Genomic DNA, 17,023 nt, shown 5'->3' with positions numbered 1-17,023 from the left:
ATGGGCTGATTTCATGAACAAATTATTTATATTGCTGGGTGTTTATTACTGATTATAAAGAAGCAAGTGAGACAGAAAGAAATAAACAGTTTTGTAGAGGAAAACAACACTACGTAGATTCAAATGGCCATCCTGTGGTGAAGCAGAGGCAGGAAATTTCAAGATGTTTAGCGCCATTGAAGAAAAGGTCTCTCTCAACATTTGAAACCTAGGAAGATACCCAAACGGTAAGACTGCATCTATCTAAGCCTTCAATTCAAAGGAGGAATAGGCAACTTGATTCCTTAGCTGAAGAAGCAACTTCATATGGACCTTCCTTTTACTCTGGTGTAATTGTGGTTGCATCCATGAAAACTTAAAACCCAAACTTGGGCTAACCCATGTTATACTCATTCTGAAAGCATGAAAGATGAAAAAATAAATTTTTATTAATTTAATTTTAAATACCTCAATCCACATGTCAATCCCAGTTCCCTCTCCCTCCCCACCTCCTGCACCCCACCACCATTCCCCCAGACTCCCACCCCATCCCCACTTAAATCCACACAGGGGATATTCCAGAGTCTGTCATTTCACTCAGGGCAGGTTCCAGGCACTCCCAGAACAGTCTAGGCTGAGAGAACATACCTCCGTCTGCCATGCATGCATGAAGTCTGTTTGTAGGCCTGGGATAAACACTGATCTACTGCCCAGGGCCCCATAGGTTGCCCAGGCCTCCTCACTGACTCTCACACTCACGAGGTCTGGATCAGTCCCATGCTGGCCTCCCAGCTGCCAGTCTGGTTCCAAGAGATCCCCCTTGTTCAGATCATCTGTCTCTGCTGGTTTTGCCAGCCCATTTGCCAATTTGATCATGGCTCATCTCATCTCTCTTTGTCACTGGGTTCCATGGGTTCAGTTCAGTGTCTAACTGTGGGTGTTTGCCTCTGCTTCCTATCAGTCACTGGATGAAGGTACTAGCATGGCATATGAGGTAGACATCAAGTTCATTATCAGGAATGGGCATTTAAGGTGGTCGTCTACACTTTTGCTTATCTTGCCAGTTGGTGTCATCCCTTAAGATCATTAGAGGTCTCACTGGTGCCACATCTGTCTTCTAAACTATGACTCCCTCTTCCCCTATTCTATTCCACACTCAACCTTGCTGTTCCCCCATGACCTATTCTGTCTTCCTTTTCTCCTCTCTTCTTCCCAGCTCCCACTCCCCACCACCCAATCTGTTCCCAATCTGTTCAGAAGATCTTGCCTCATTCCTCTTCTCTGGGGTACCATGCATATCTCTGTTAGGTACTTTCCTGTTTCCCACAGTGTCTGCATTGGAAGTTTAGACTGGCACTATCCTAATCCATGTCTACAATCCATATATGAGTGAGTACATACCATATTTGTCTTTTTGTATCTGGGTTACCTCACTCAGGATGGTTTCTCCTTGTGCCATCCATTTACCTGGGAATCTCAAGATTCCATTGTTTTGTTTTTTTTTTTTCTGCAGAGTAGTACTCCATTGTGTAAATGAACCACATTTTCTCTATCCACTCTTCAGTTGAGGGCCATCTAGTTTGCTTCCAGGTTCTGGCTATTACATATAATGCTGCTATGAACATAGTGGATAAGATGTCCTTATAGTGTGAATTTGCATGTTTTGGATATATGCCTAAGAGTGGTATTGCTGGGTCTTGTGGTAGACTGATTCCCATTTTCCTGAGGAATCTCTGCACTGATTTCCAAAGTGGGTGTACAAGTTGGGACTCCCACGAGCAGTGTAGGAGAGTTCTCCTGTCTCCACATCCTCTCCAGCATAAGTTGTCTTTGGTGTGTTTGATTTTAGCCAATCTGACAGGAGTAAAATGGTATCTCAATGTTGTTTTGATTTGCATTTCCCTGATGGCTAAAGATGTTGGGCACTTTCCTAAGTGTCTCTTGGTCATTTTAGCCTCCTCTATTTAGAATTCTCTATTCTGTACCCCACATTTTAATTGGATCCTTTGGTGTTTTGGAGACTTGCTTCTTGAGTCCTTTGTATAGTTTGGAGATCAGCCCTCTGTCTGATGTGGGGATAGTGAATAGCGTTTCCCATTCTTTGGACTGCCTTTTCATGTTGTTGACTATATCCTTTGCCTTACAGAAGCTTCAGAGTTTCAGGAGGTCCTATTTGTTAATTATCGATCTCAGTGTCTGTGCCACTGGTGTTATGTTCAGGAAGTAGTCTCCTGAACGAACTCATTGAGGGGTGTCTCCCATTTTCTCTTCTAAGAGTTTCACTGTGGTTGGATTTATGTGGAGGTCTTTGATCCATTTGCACTTAAGTTTTGTGCAAGGTGATAGACATGGTTCTATCTGCTGTCTTCTGCATGCCAATACACATTTATGCCAGCTCATGTGTTGAAGATGCTTTCTTATTTCCATTGTATAGTTTTAGCTTCTTTGTCATTAATCAAGTGTTCATAGGTGTGTAGTTTAAAATTAGGGTTTTCAATTTGGTTCATTTTTGTGCCAATACCAAGCTGATTTCAGGACTATAGCTCTACACTAGACCTTGAAGTCAAGTATCGTGATGCCTCCTGAAGTTCTTTTATTGTATAGGGTTGTTTTGTCTATCCTGGGCATTTTGTTTTTCCATATAAAATTGATTATTGTTCTTTCCAGGTCTGTGAAGAATTGTGCTGGAATTTAGATAGGGATTACATTGAATCTCTATTCTGCTTTTGGCAAGATTGCCATTTTTATTATGTTGATCCCACCAGTCAAAGAGCATGGGAGATCATTCCATTTTCTGGTATCCTCTTTTATTTCTTTCTTTAAAGACTCAAAGTTCTTTTTTTGTTTTATTTTGTTTTCTTTTCTTTTTGTTTTTCGAGACAGGGTTTCTCTGTGGCTTTGGAGGCTGTCCTGGAACTTGCTTGGTAGTCCAGGCTGGTCTCGAACTCACAGAGATCCGCCTGCCTCTGCCTCCCGAGTGCTGGGATTAAAGGCGTGTGCCACCAATGCCCGGCTAGACTCAAAGTTCTTGATATACATGTCCTTCACTGCTGTGGTTAACATTATCGCCAGTTATTCGAGGCTGTTTATGGCTATTGTAATGGGTGAGGTTTCTCTTTTTTTGGGGGGGGTGTTTCGATACAGAGTTTCTCTGTGGCTTTGGAGGCTGTCCTGGAACTTGCTTTGTAGACCAGGCTGGCCTAAAACTCACAGAAAACTGCCTACCTAGTGCTGGGCTTAAAGCATGTGCCACCAACACCCGGCTGAAGTTTCTTTTTGAGTTATCTTGTGTCCTGCCACTTTGCTGAAGGTGTTTCTCAGCTCTAGGAGTTTCCTGGGTCACTTATGTAAACTATCATATCATCTGCAAATAGAGAAAGCTTGACTTCTTTTCCTATTTGCATTCCCTTAATCTCCTTTTGTTGTCTTATTGCTCCAGCTAGAACTTCAAGTACAATATTGAAGAGATATGGAGACAGTGGACAGCCTTATCCTTTTCCTGACTTTAGAGGGATTGCATTGGGTTTCTCTCTATTTAGTTTGATGTTAGCTGTTGGTTTACTGTATATTACTTTATTATGTTCAGGTATGTTCCTGTTTTCCCTGATCGCTCTAGGACCTTTATCATGAAGGGGTGTTGGGTTTTGTCAAAGGATTTTTCAGCATCTAGTGAGATGATCATGTGGTTTTTCTTTTGCCGTTTGTTTATATGGTGGATTACATTATTAGATGTTCTAATGTTGAACCATCCCTGCATTCCTGGGATGAAGCCTACATGATCATGGTGGATGGTTTTTTTGATATGTTCATGAGTCTGATTTGCAAGTGATATGTTGAGTATTTTTGCATCGATGTTCATGAGGGAAATTGGTCTCATAATAAGAGTTTGGCAGTTAGCCTCTCACTTCTTTTGTGTGAAATATTTTGAAGAGTATTGGAAATAGCTCTTCTTTGAATTTCTGGTAGAATTCTGTGCTGGAGCCATCTGGGCCTGGGCTTTTTTTTTGGTTGAGAGAATTTTGTTGACTGCTTCTATTTGATTAAGGGTTATAGATCAGTTTAGATTGTTTATCTGTTCTTGATTTAGTTTTGTCAAGTTATATCTATCTAGGAAATTGTCCATTTCCTTTAAATTTTCTAATTTTGTGGAGTACAGATTTTCAATGTATTCCCTGATGATTCTCTGGATTTGCTCATTGTCTGTTGTTATGTCCCCTTTTTCATTTCTGCTTTTGTTAATTAGCATGCTCTCTCTCTCTCTCTCTGTCTTTTGGTTAGTTTGGACAGAGGTTTGTCTATTTTGATTTTCTCAAAACCAACTGTTTGTTTCATTGATTATTTGCACTGCTTTCCTGGTTTCTATTTTACTGATTTCAGCCCTCAATTTGATTATTTCCTGGCCTCTGCTCCTTCTGGGTGAGTTTGCTCCTTTTTTCCTCTAGAGCATTCAACTGTTCTATTAATTCTCTAGTGTAGCTATTCTCCAGTTTATTCATGTGGGCACTTAGTGGTATGAACTTTCCCCTCAGCTCTGCTTTCAGAGTGTCCCATATGTTGTGTTTTCATTCTCATTGAATTCCAGGAAGTCTTTTATTCCTTCATATACCCAGGGATGGTGCAATTGTGCATTGTTCAATTTCCATTGGTTTGTAGGGTTTCTGGGATTTGTGTTATTGTTGAATTCTAATTTTAATGCATGGTGGTCTGGTAAGATACAGTGGGTTATTCCAATATTTTTAACTGTGGAGGTTTGCTATTTTTCCTATTATGTGTTGAATTATAGAGAAGGTTCAATGTGGCGCCAAGAAGAAGGTATATGCCTTTCTGTTTGCGTGGAATGTTCTATAGATATCTGGTAAATCTAATTGGGTCATAACTTCTACTAGATCTTTTGTTTCTTTGTTTAGTTTCTGTCTGAAGTTCCTGTCTAGTGGTAAGAGTGAAGTGTTGAAGTTTCCTACTACTAGTGTGTGAGATTTTATGTGCGATTTGATCTTTAGTAATGTTTATTTCACGAATGTCGGTGCCTTCGTATTTGGGGCATAGATGTTAAAACTTGAGACTTCATCTTGATGGATATTTCCTTTGGTGAACATGAAATGTCCTTCTTAGTCTCTTTTGATTGATTTTAATTTGAAGTCTAGTTTGTTAGATATTAGTATTGCTACACATGTTTGTTTCTTAGACCTGTTTGATTGGAAAATCTTTTCCAACCCTTTACTCTCAGGCAGGTCTGTCTGTGACAATGAGATATGTGTCTTGTATGCAGCAGAAGGATGAGTTCTGTCTTCATATCAATTCTGATGATCTGTGTCTTTTTATAGGGAAGTTGAGATCATTGGCATTGAGGGATATTAATGACCATTGATTGATGATTCTAGTTTGTGCTTGATTTATTTTAAGAGAGTTATTGTGTGTAGGTTCTCCTCCCTTTTTCTTTTGGTGAATAGTAAACCGGGATTATCTGTTGCCTGTGTCTTTGTGAGTGTAGTTATCTTCATTGGGTCTAGGTTTTCCTACAAATGTGTGATTATAGAATCAACCTTTTAAGAACTTAAAGCAGTAGCACTTTGAAAACCTGAATAGGTATCACTAGTATGGTATACATATTTTTATTTTACAAATATCAAAAAATGAAACATATCCATCTGCTAAATTTTGTTCCTTTGAATATCCTTTGGGTACCTTCCTGCAGGTAGTAGTGTTTGGTTTTATAAACAAGTATGGCATTTCATTATAATGTCCTTGGCATCTTTCCAAGTGATGGAAAAGTCTTGTTTTCAAAAATTTGGTATTGCAATGATATATGTAAATTAAATTTAGAGGCCTCCAACACATTTACTGAATCAATTTCATTGTTACCTTGTGCTAGATTGCCTGGCAGACCTGAATGATAACCATTCCTGATTCTGTCTAGTAAGTCAAGAAACAATAGAGTCAACTCTGTAACATCTGATATATATTCAGCAGTTTCAATATGCAAAACATCTCTTTCTGCATATTATGAATCAGTAACTGTTGAGATGTTCAGTAAAATCCATTAATACCATAAGAATAGCACATAATTCTGACTTTCGAGCAGAATCAGAAGGGTTTAAATTTTCTGATTTATATCCTGCTTTCCTGATTCATTTGCATCTGTATAGAATGTAGGGACTCCAAATATGGATGTTCCCCATGAAATGTGAGGAAGGATCCAGTTAGTTCTCTATTAATTGAATGCTCTTTCTTTGGGGGTATTTGTTGTTTCTCTCTCCCACATCTCCTCTCCAAGATTCACTCTCTGTCCATATTTTATAAGTTTCATCACTAATAAAAGGGACTACCATTTATGCTGTGTCTATTCCTGTTACTTGATGAGGTCACAATTTTACTTCTTCGAATGTGTTCAGACTTTTTCACATAAGTTTTTATTTTTTCCTCTGTTTATGTGTTAATAAGATCCATTCTAAAATAATATCTGCGGTCTACATAAGTATTACTTAGTAGAATGCTTAGAGGTTATCATGACCAAAATGCAATCATGCTTTGGACCCAAATGATTTACTTATGCATACTGCAACTTCTTTTGTACACCAAAGCCAATTCTTTCTTGGCTTCAGCTTATAATTTCCTGATACTATTTAATTAATTTTCATTGTCTAAGATTTCACCAAATTACATGGTTCCTCACTCTATAACCCAATAGAGGACCACAGACAAGAAAATGTCTCCTAGCCATGTTTGACAGTCATTAAGATTTAGCAGTTGATTATTCCTAATTTGTTGTTTTTTGTTTGTTTGCTTTTAGAGACAGGGTTTCAAAATTTAAGATAATGAATATTTAGTTTATAGCTACATTGAGCCATGCTCCTCTGTTTGCAGAGTCAGAAACCCAGTGAGGAGGCTGTGAGAGTGCATTTCATGAAGCTGTGAGGTTGTGGTTTGATTTTTAACCCTTTCCTCTTTTGGGAGCCTGCCACCCAGCTCTCAAAGAAATCACTCACGGTGGGCTATTTTTCCCAGCCATAGCTTGGTTTTTTTTTATTAAATTAAATTATCCCATCTACTTTTTCTGCTCTGGACTTTTATCTTGCTCTAACCTTTACTTCTCTTTACTACTTACTCTGATGTGCATCTGATATCTGTTCCATGTTGTCCTTTCCTTGTCTTGCTCCTCCTTCCTTTTTTTCCTCCCATGTATTTCTTCCTATTTATTAGCTCAGCCTGCCAGCTATTCTCTGACAGTAATTTCTTATACAATTTGTCTCATCTGTATTCTGTACTGTTGTTACATTTACTTGTCTCTCTATGCTTGTTAAGGTTATATTCAATTCAAAGTGTACAGAAATGACAGAAGAATCTATTATTCAGTTTCCTTTAAAGTGACTTGGTGATTACATTATAGTGTTTGTGTAATCAAGTAAACGTGGGGAACACCAGAATTATATGAAAGTACTGTTAAAGAAGTATACATTTACAATGTTGTTTGTGTCATGTTTTCTCTTGTACACATGTATGGGATATTTTAGAATGTAGTGACCTATGATGATGTGCATATCGAGTTCACTTGGGAAGAATGGACTTTATTGGATCCTTCTCAGAAGAATCTCTACAAAGATGTGATGCTGGAGACCTACAAGAACCTCAACACTATAGGTAAGACTGAATTTTCCTTCATGTTTTAAATAAGGGGCAACCATTTCTTAGTTGTTGATGCTCTTCTGAAACTTGGTTAAGAAAGAAGAATGGGGGGAATAAATTGGGCATGGATCTAAGGTTGACTGGAGATGGTATCTTAAATTTGAACAATTTTCAATAACATAACATATATTTTCCTGTACTACACTTTAGGATACTATTGGGAGGACAAACATATTGAAGAATACTATCAAAATACTGGAATATATGAAAGGTAATTTTCACATGCTAGTTGGCACAAATGTGCCCTGGAAGATAATGTAATGCATCCAGGAAGTTTTAAACAAAACATCAGCTTAAAGTATATTAGTGATTATTAAATTTCATAAGCATATACCTCAATTTCAGGTAAGTAAATTGTGCTTTCATGGAATCCTTTTAAGAAAGAAGAAAAGGAAACAATGCCTTAAACAGATATGATCAAGTTAATCATAACAACAGAGGGCTATGAGGTAGATCTTTTAATTCCTTTTTTTTGTTTTTTTTTTGTTTTGTTTTATTTGGTTTTTTGAGACAGGGTTTCTCTGTATTGTTTTGGATGTTGTCCTGGAACTAACTCTGTAGACCAGGCTGGCCTCAAACACACAGAGATCTGCCTGCCTCTGCCTCCCGAGTGCTGGGATTAAAGGCGTGTGCCACCAACGCCCGGCTTAATCCCTTTATTTTATACTACTCACATTACAAATTTACATATTGAAGAGGTGATTAGTAAATCTCCAAAACAATCTAATAAGCAAATAGTCATAGTATAGCTAGTCTTACTCATGTAATTTTTGTGACTGTACCACATTAATGAGGGGGCAGTTAGAATTAAAAGACAAGTGGCAGTTCTGGGGAAACCTTAATACCTACACAACAAATCTATGAGGAAAAGAAATTCAAATTGTAAATTCAATATGGAAAACATTTATTTATTCTTCCTTTACTAAGCATATCATATGTTACTCTGGATACAAGCTTCTATGAGTACAGGGTTATGGGAAAATGTAACTTGTCCCTCTCAGAACAATAAGAAGATATGCCTCAGTCCCCACATTGAGTATATTTATTTAATTTGATTCAAGTGTAGAAGTAATGGGTTTTCCAGCTTCATTGTTAATTCATAACTTCCTACTGCAGAAAGCCCTGTGAGTACTAGGACTGTAAACAATTCTGTTTGTCCTTGTTCACTTAGCAAATATAGTATGACTTGCAGTATAGGAAAACTTATGAATGCAATAGCAGTTGTAAAGCTCTCTGTTTTTCCAGTTCTCTTTAAATATGAGAAGAATCTCATAGAAAAATAATTCTGTTAGTGAGAGCATGTAATAAAGGATCTTACCACCACAGGTATCTCCAAGATGCAAAACAACCCTTAATGAAGGGGAATAACATGAGTGTAAACACAATGATAGTACCATGAGATCTGATTCCTTTTCACAATCAGACCAAACTATAAAATTAAGTCACAAAGATAAGTAGATTTAACAATATATTGAATGTGGTAACACTATTAAATGCCAATCATCCTTGCAGGGCTGAAAGAAGTCAAACTGTAGAGAAACATTCTGGATATACTGAAAGTATTAAAGCCGTTGCAGATTACATGCATCTTCAAAGGCATACAAGAATTCATGCCGGAGAGAAAGCCTGTAAATGTAATCAGTGTGGCAAAACCTTTGCAGATCACAGTTATCTAAAAGTTCACGAAAGGATACATACTGGAGTGAAGCCCTATGCATGTGATGTGTGTGGTAAATCCTTTGCACAACAAGGTAATCTAAATACGCATAAAAGGACACATACTGGAGAGAAACCCTATGAATGTAAACAGTGTGGTAAAGCCTTTGCATACCGTGGTGTTCTGCAGCAGCATGAAAGGACACATGCTGGAGTGAAACCCTGTGAATGTAAGCAATGTGGTAAAGCTTTTGGATGCAAGAGTCATCTACAAGTGCATGAAAGGACACATACTGGAGTGAAACCCTATGAATGTAAACAATGTGGTAAAGCCTTTGTAAGCCTCAGTAATCTACATGTGCATGAAAGAACACATACTGGAGTGAAACCCTATGAGTGTAAACAGTGTGGTAAAGCCTTTGCATACCGTGGTGTTCTGCAGCAGCATGAAACGACACATACTGGAGTGAAACCCTATGAATGTAAACAATGTGGTAAAGCTTTTGGATGCCTCAGTCATCTAAAAGTGCATGAAAGGACACATACTGGAGTGAAACCCTATGAGTGTAAACAGTGTGGTAAAGCCTTTGCATACCGTGGTGTTCTGCAGCAGCATGAAAGGACACATACTGGAGTGAAACCCTATGAATGTAAACAATGTGGTAAAGCCTTTGCAAGCCACAGTAATCTACAAGTGCATGAAAGGACACACACTGGAGTGAAACCCTATGAATGTAAGCAATGTGGTAAAGCTTTTACATGCCACAGTCATCTACATGTGCATGAAAGGACACATACTGGAATGAAACCCTATGAATGTAAACAATGTGGTAAAGCTTTTACACGCCACAGTAATCTACATGTGCATGAAAGGACACATACTGGAATGAAACCCTATGAATGTAAACAGTGTGGTAAAGCCTTTGCATACCATAGTGCTCTGCAGCAGCATGAAAGGACACATGCTGGAGTGAAACCCTATGAATGTAAGCAATGTGGCAAAGCTTTTGGATGCCACAGTAATCTACAAGTGCATGAAAGGACACATACTGGAGTGAAACCCTATGAATGTAAACAGTGTGGTAAAGCCTTTGCAAGCCACAGTAATCTACAAGTGCATGAAAGGACACATACTGGAGTGAAACCCTATGAATGTAAACAGTGTGGTAAAGCCTTTGTATGTATCAGGAGTCTTCACAATCATTTTCAAAAATCATTCTGTAGAGAAACTGTATAAGTGTAGTCAGAATGCTAGTTTTTACTTTATACATGAGTAAAAGTTTTTGTGTGAAATGAAACTGTTAATGCCTTTGCAGTAATTCTATGTCTTTAATACCTGGGAAAGTCTTAGATGGAATGCCTTTGATGGGGTCCTAAACACTGACTCTCCAGTTGCATAACATTGGGGAAAGAACCTGATAGTAGGAGACAGGCATCTAAGGGATGTAATCAGCTAACTAGGACCTAGTAATGGAGAACAGGTTTCACACATAGCTAAGGAATGTAATTAGTAAACCCCAAACACATGGGAGAAGTTGTACCTAGTAAATGATCAGATTGCATTGAACTGTGTGAAGTAAATCCCAAGTTTGTTACAGAAAGGAATAAGTACTAGAAGTATTTGCAGCAAGAAATGGCTACTTTTATTGATAAGACTGTAAAACCAAATACAATCTTTGTATTGATTTAAATCATTCATACATAGCCCTTCACTCTGCTTGGTTTTCACAAGAAATGATGGCTTTATAACTACTGTGTGATCTTGGGACTTGTAGCCAAAACAATTATTAAACTCACATATCTGTCTTGTCATTGGTTTTGGTATATTGATATGAAGTTAAAGTCATTTTGTTATGCTGTATGTCTGATTTTGCTCTTGTTTAAATGATTTTTGTGTACTGATCAAAAGTAAGGTCATTGTGTTACAATACATTGTGTATATATTTCTACTCTGTTTAAAGAATTTTTGTTTATAGATACCAATCCATGGTAATTTTTGTCACAGCATTGTGTATATGTTTCTGCTCTTGTTTAGTGTATTATACCTAGGCAGTTCATTTAACAATGTGAGGCAAAGTTTAGTTTTTGAAAGCTACTACTATTAAATACTTATGATAATCTGAAAACATATGTTACTGTTTAGTCTTTTATGACAATCCAATTTATAAACATATTAGGTATATTTATGAGATAATATAGATATATATTGTAGATAGATGGTCTTGAAAGCTTTCAAAGACCTTCATAATATTGTATTTAAAAGTGTTTGTAAACTGGGGGATTTTCATGAAAATGAGACATCTGCTCCTGGCAGCATCAATTTACTTCAGAGATGATAGACACTGAGGACATTCCTTGTGAGATTGGCTTTCAGTGTGGTGTTAAGAGAAGACTTTTCTTGTTAGCCGCTTTGGTTTATCACCCGCCAGTCTCCTGGGCTCTGCCACATAGTAGTCCCCAAATAACACACAAGACACTGTATTAATTATGAAGCTGTTGGCCTTGCTTGTCTCTTACTGGCTAGCTCTGCTTTAAGTAATTACCCCATAATTGTTAATCTAATTATGTCTCTTACCGGAGAGGTTTCTGGGCTTCCTACCCCAATGGCGTTACATCTCAAACTCTTGTGTTTCTCCTTCCCAGAATCCTCCTGGACTCCTAGCCCCACCTATCTAGATTCCCCATTGGCCAGACAGTACTTTATTGACAAATGCACAGGACTTCCCCAACATCTCCTCTTTTCTGTTTAAACAAAAAGAAAGGTCTTAACTTTAACATAGTCAAATCATATATAACAGAACAGTTATCAAGCTAGAATACAGTTACAATATTTTGTCTATCAACATTTAGCATGATTTAAAGAAAATATCATCCATCCCATCCTTGTGAGTCTAAAGTTCTATATGTAGCTTATCTTTTATCATAACTAAGGAAAACTATAATCATAACTATCTGTCTTCAACTCCATCAAAGACCACAGAAGGATAATATATAAACACTAGGATTGACAGAGACATCTTACTGACTGGACAGTCACCTGGAGTTCCTCTGTAATATTGGGGCATCCATCTTCAGCCCATAGGCCACAATGTGTCCAGAAGATTTCTCAGCAAAGCAGGAAATTTCAAACTGTCCATCTGCATCAGCAGTCTGTCAGTCATTTTTCTGAGTCCTGGTAGAAAGTCCCATAGACCCTTCCATGAAGCAGGAACTCTGTAACACTGAGTTCAGCAGTCATTTTCCTGTGGGTCCTGCATGTCCAGATTATATAACAAAAGTCAAACTGTCTAGGCAAGAGCAGTTTCTTGCCCAAATGGTTAATCTTGCCCAGTTGTAAGCAAACTCCGTAACAAGTTTCTTTGATGCCCATCTTCCTCTCAGATGTAATTGGTGCTGCCAGGAGCAGACATTTCTCATTGTCAAGAAAAACCCTAAACCATTTTAAATGCCATTTTCTGAACGTCTTTGAGAGGTTTGAAGACTATCTGTCTCAAATACATCTCTATATATCTAGAAAACCTAACTTACCTAAGTTCTGACTATCATAAGTAAATATCTATAGCCTATATTCAACTATGCATTATGTTTTAAAAGATCAGTATAAGCACAATACTTAATCAAGAGGAGAAATATAAGCATCACAAAATTGACCTTGAATTGGTATCAATAAATGAAAAACAATACCCATACCATAATTCCCCCTTTTGCCATTAACAAGAGATCGGCTGTGATCATTAGCCAATTATAAACAACCCCATTTAAATGAAAACAAATATTTATAAACAGGATGGGAATTAGGACGTCGCTCATTCCAAACTGCTTCATGCTGGAAGGGGGCGCTGTTCATACCATGGGGATCATGACAAAACTCAGAAACCTGTATAAGTCCATATTTTCGGGGTCAGTAAAGCTCCATCATCTTAGCTGTCTCAATTGTTGGAACATCTGATCCACTGCTTCCGGAGGTCTTGGTTCATCGAACCACAGAAGCCTGGAAGGAATCCTCAGCTTTTTATGCTCTGTGGAAACATAAATTAAAACTCCTTTTCTGAGTAACATATCCTTATACTTAAATTTTGAGGTCAAGGCATTTTCAAAAGATGTAAGTTGAATTAATTTAGCAGCATTTATAATCAAGTGTACTTTAGCAGCTGTTCCTTCCTGAGCAATTATAAAACTGAAAAACACAATAGCATACAATATCCAGACTCTCTGTGTATATTCCATCTTTACGTGGCTTATTTATTTATCTATTATTACTTTATTTATTTTACTTTTATTTAGTTTTCTCTGAGACAGGGTTTCTCTTTGGAAATCTGCCTGCCTCTGCCTCTGAAGTAAATCCAACCGGCGTGCGCCACCACAACGCCAGGCTTTTCTATTTACCACTTTGCCGTTTCATTTTCTCTCGCAATCTCACGTATATTTTTAAACATACTGTAAACCTTTAGAGGTTTTTCTTTATCCAAGTCTGACTTTACTGGAAATCATTATGTTTTTCTGGCCACGTGTCTTATCTGTAAAACCGCGGCTGTTTAAACTGCCGTTTCAAGATGGTGGGTGGAAGGATGATTCCATCTTACCGCCTCAGTCCATGCTGACATCCAGCAAAAACTGCCACTTCCAGCTGTACGTACACACTTTTCAATCATTAGCAGAGTCTGTTAAAACAACCTTGGTGGTTTTTTTGTTTTTTGGGTTTTTTTTCTTTTTATGCCGAGTCAGGAAGATTCCAGTAAGCGAGCCGCGTGAATCTCAGCTTGTGCCTAGCAAAACAGAGCACACCTGAGATAAATGCTGCTACCAAAAATCTGTGCTGCTCTCCATTCCTCTGTTTCTAAAATTCCTTTAAAGCTTTTGTTGTTTTGCGTGGAAATTCAATCCCGCTTCTGACAACCATTCTGTTAAGAGAAGCTTTTTCTTGCTAGCTGCTTTGGTTTATCAACCACCAGTCGCCTGGGCTCTGCCACATTGTAGTCCCCAAATAACACACAAGACACTGTATTAATTATGAAGCAGTTGGCCTTGCTTGTCTCTTACTGACTAGCTCTGCTTTAAGTAATTACCCCATAATTGTTAATCTAAGTATGTCTCTTACTGGAGAGGATTCCGGGCTTCCTACCCCAATGGCGTTACATCTCGAACTCTTGTGTTTCTCTTTCCCAGAATCCTCCTGGACTTCTAGCCCCACCTATCTAGATTCCCCATTGACCAGACAGTACTTTATTGACAAATGCACAGGACTTCCCCGACATCGTGGCAAGTTTATCCAATGGACAAAGAAACTGTTCTTGCCTATTTAGAGGTGACAATGTGTACAGCAAACTAAATATGCAAGATCCAAAGTCTGTGACTGGGGGAAGGTTTTTATCTACCTGCTTTAAATTTCTTTTTCTGTTAATTTATTGTACACTAAATTTAATTTCAAATTTTGTTCATGTGCCTCTGGGCTTGCATGCATGTGTGCAGTGCGTGCGCATGTGTGTGTGTGTGTGTGTGTGTGTGTGTGTGTGTGTGTGTGTGTGTGTTCTTGTGTGCATGCACTTTGGCTAGTGACCACTCCAAGATGGAAGCAAGGAAGACAGAAAGGAGAAAAGAAAGGTTGATTTACAGACCAAGGAAAAGAAAAAGGAACATGCCTGGTGTTTGTGTCACAGGCCTTCTATCCCAGCAGCACTGGGGAGGCAGACACAGGTGGATCTCTGTAAGTTTGAAACCAGTCTAGTGTACAGACCAAGCTCAAGGACAGGGTCCAAAGCTACAAAGAAACTGCTGTCTCAAAAACCAAAGTAACAAAAATAATAAAAATCTCATGAAATAGTTTGATGCATGTGTGCTCTATATGCACGTGCACCCCTTTACCAGAAACCGGCACAAGATCTTACCATGTGTTTCCTGGAAAATCTAGAAATTCTACCTTTCTGGGCCTGATTCTTTAGTATTTTTTCCTGGGCCCGTTTGTGGGTGTGCACTGGTGAGAGAGTGGGCACATGTATACTCCTGCAGCATGAGGTGGGAACAAGAGGCATCCCAATCCTGTGTGCTTGTGGCTCCTGCAATGGAGCTGCTTGCCATTAAGGTCCCTTTAATTTTATTTATTAAAAAAAAAGGGGAGAGAGAAAGAAGGGAAGGAGGAAAGAACAAAAGAAAGAAGGACAGGAAGACAGGCTCACTTTGCAAATAGTATCCAGGATTCCTCTCATGCTGCCTAAGGCCCAACAACCTCCAAAACTTGCTTTGTTCTGAATATGCACCCATGGCTAGACTAGCTCAGCTTTCACAACCAACACCTGAAGCTTACTTGCATACCCAGGCCAGGTTCCCTTAGGTTTATTCATTGCCTTTTGCAGTTTTTCTTCATTAATGATAGGTTAATTATTTTAACTTTAATTATTTTTCATTGTGTATGGTGCCAGAAGATTTGGATTACTGGGAGTGGGCAGATATAATATATAAGTATAGACACATACATAAATACATACCTACAGACATATATACATGCATAAAAACATACATGCAAACAAACATACATGCAAACAAACATACATAGATTTGAGAGGTAAAATTATTGAGCAGTGGTGATATATCCTTTTAATGCCAGCACCTGTGAGACTGTGTCAGGGAGATCTCTGTGAGTTTGTGGTCAGCCTGAATTATAGAGTGAACTCTAGGACAGCCAAGGCTATACAGAGAAACCTTGTCTTGGAAAACCAAAAGAAAAAGAGATTATGAGAGGGAAGGAAGAGATGGAGGGAGGGAAGAGAGTAACAAACATGCAGTTTGATGCAGAGAACTTAGACACATGCCTTTATACTCACCAATCTGGAGGCAAGGTGTCACTGAGTTAGACTGGTTTACAGATTAATTTCCAGGGCTAGCTACACACAGAAAAACTGTAAACAAGAAGCAGGAGGGAGAGGAGTAGGAGGAGAGACTGAGAGAAAGGACCAGAGCAGTAAATGTACAGTTGCAAAGTCATCACACCAGTGAATAACCATTGTTGAGTTACTGACCAACTTTCCATTGAAAGACAACTACACACATACAAACACACACACACACACACACATCAGTTTATTCAGGAAAGGGAACCCCTAGTAAACCAAAGTTTCTATTGCTCAAGTGTCTAATTTGAAGGAATAATACATTTTTCCTTGGTGTTATTAACAGTCCTATTGGTGAGGTGTTACATATAGCAAGGAGAAAGTTACTGTGTCCCCAGCAGGTGGCTAAGCAGCCAGAAAGTCTTTTATTCTTTCTGGAGTCATTCTCTGTTCCCTACCACAATAACTCCCACTAGAGTTGGCTTCCATTTATACCGTGTGCTTGTGTAAGTGCAAATTGATGTATATTCATGCAGCCAACCACCGCTCTGGTTGGTTAAGAGTCACACTTTCTGGATAAGAGTCTCAAAGATGACCAGGTGAACTTCCCACCTGTCTCTCCAGATAGGAAAAAATGTCATCAAAGTTGTGTGGTGTCCCCTCCCAAAAATCACCTCAGTTTTGGAGCAAGTCAGACAACCCTCCTCTACTCCCAAGGTTAGGGTGCTAAAGAAGAAAGCCTCAGTCAGTCTCTGTCTCAACTGGTGCATGGCCTAATTAAATCATTAAAAGGAACTCAGACATGTCTATCTCCCTGCACAAAATTGAACTGAAAATGTGAAACCTTCCCCAGTGGAGCTGTGAGCATGCATGCAAGCAAG

The 17,023-nt window shown here is 38.6% G+C and overlaps 1 protein-coding gene across 1 annotated transcript in view; it reads left to right on the top strand.

The window, feature by feature from the left end:
• LOC121135338 (zinc finger protein 709-like) overlaps positions 1 to 11,444 on the top strand; it is a 159,872-nt gene extending 148,428 nt beyond the window's left edge. The window contains exon 5 of the mRNA XM_040733905.1: positions 9,324 to 11,444. Within this exon, the coding sequence (XP_040589839.1) occupies positions 9,324 to 10,555 (1,232 nt within the window). The 3' untranslated portion in view covers positions 10,556 to 11,444. The remainder of the gene's footprint in view (positions 1 to 9,323) is intronic.
• Positions 11,445 to 17,023: the final 5,579 nt, after the last annotated feature.

Source organism: Mesocricetus auratus, unplaced genomic scaffold (genome assembly GCF_017639785.1).
Source record: "Mesocricetus auratus isolate SY011 unplaced genomic scaffold, BCM_Maur_2.0 Super-Scaffold_100037, whole genome shotgun sequence".
Taxonomy (NCBI): Eukaryota; Metazoa; Chordata; class Mammalia; order Rodentia; family Cricetidae; genus Mesocricetus; species Mesocricetus auratus.
Note: the sequence above shows the minus strand (reverse complement) of the source record. Positions and strands in the feature narration are given on the sequence as shown.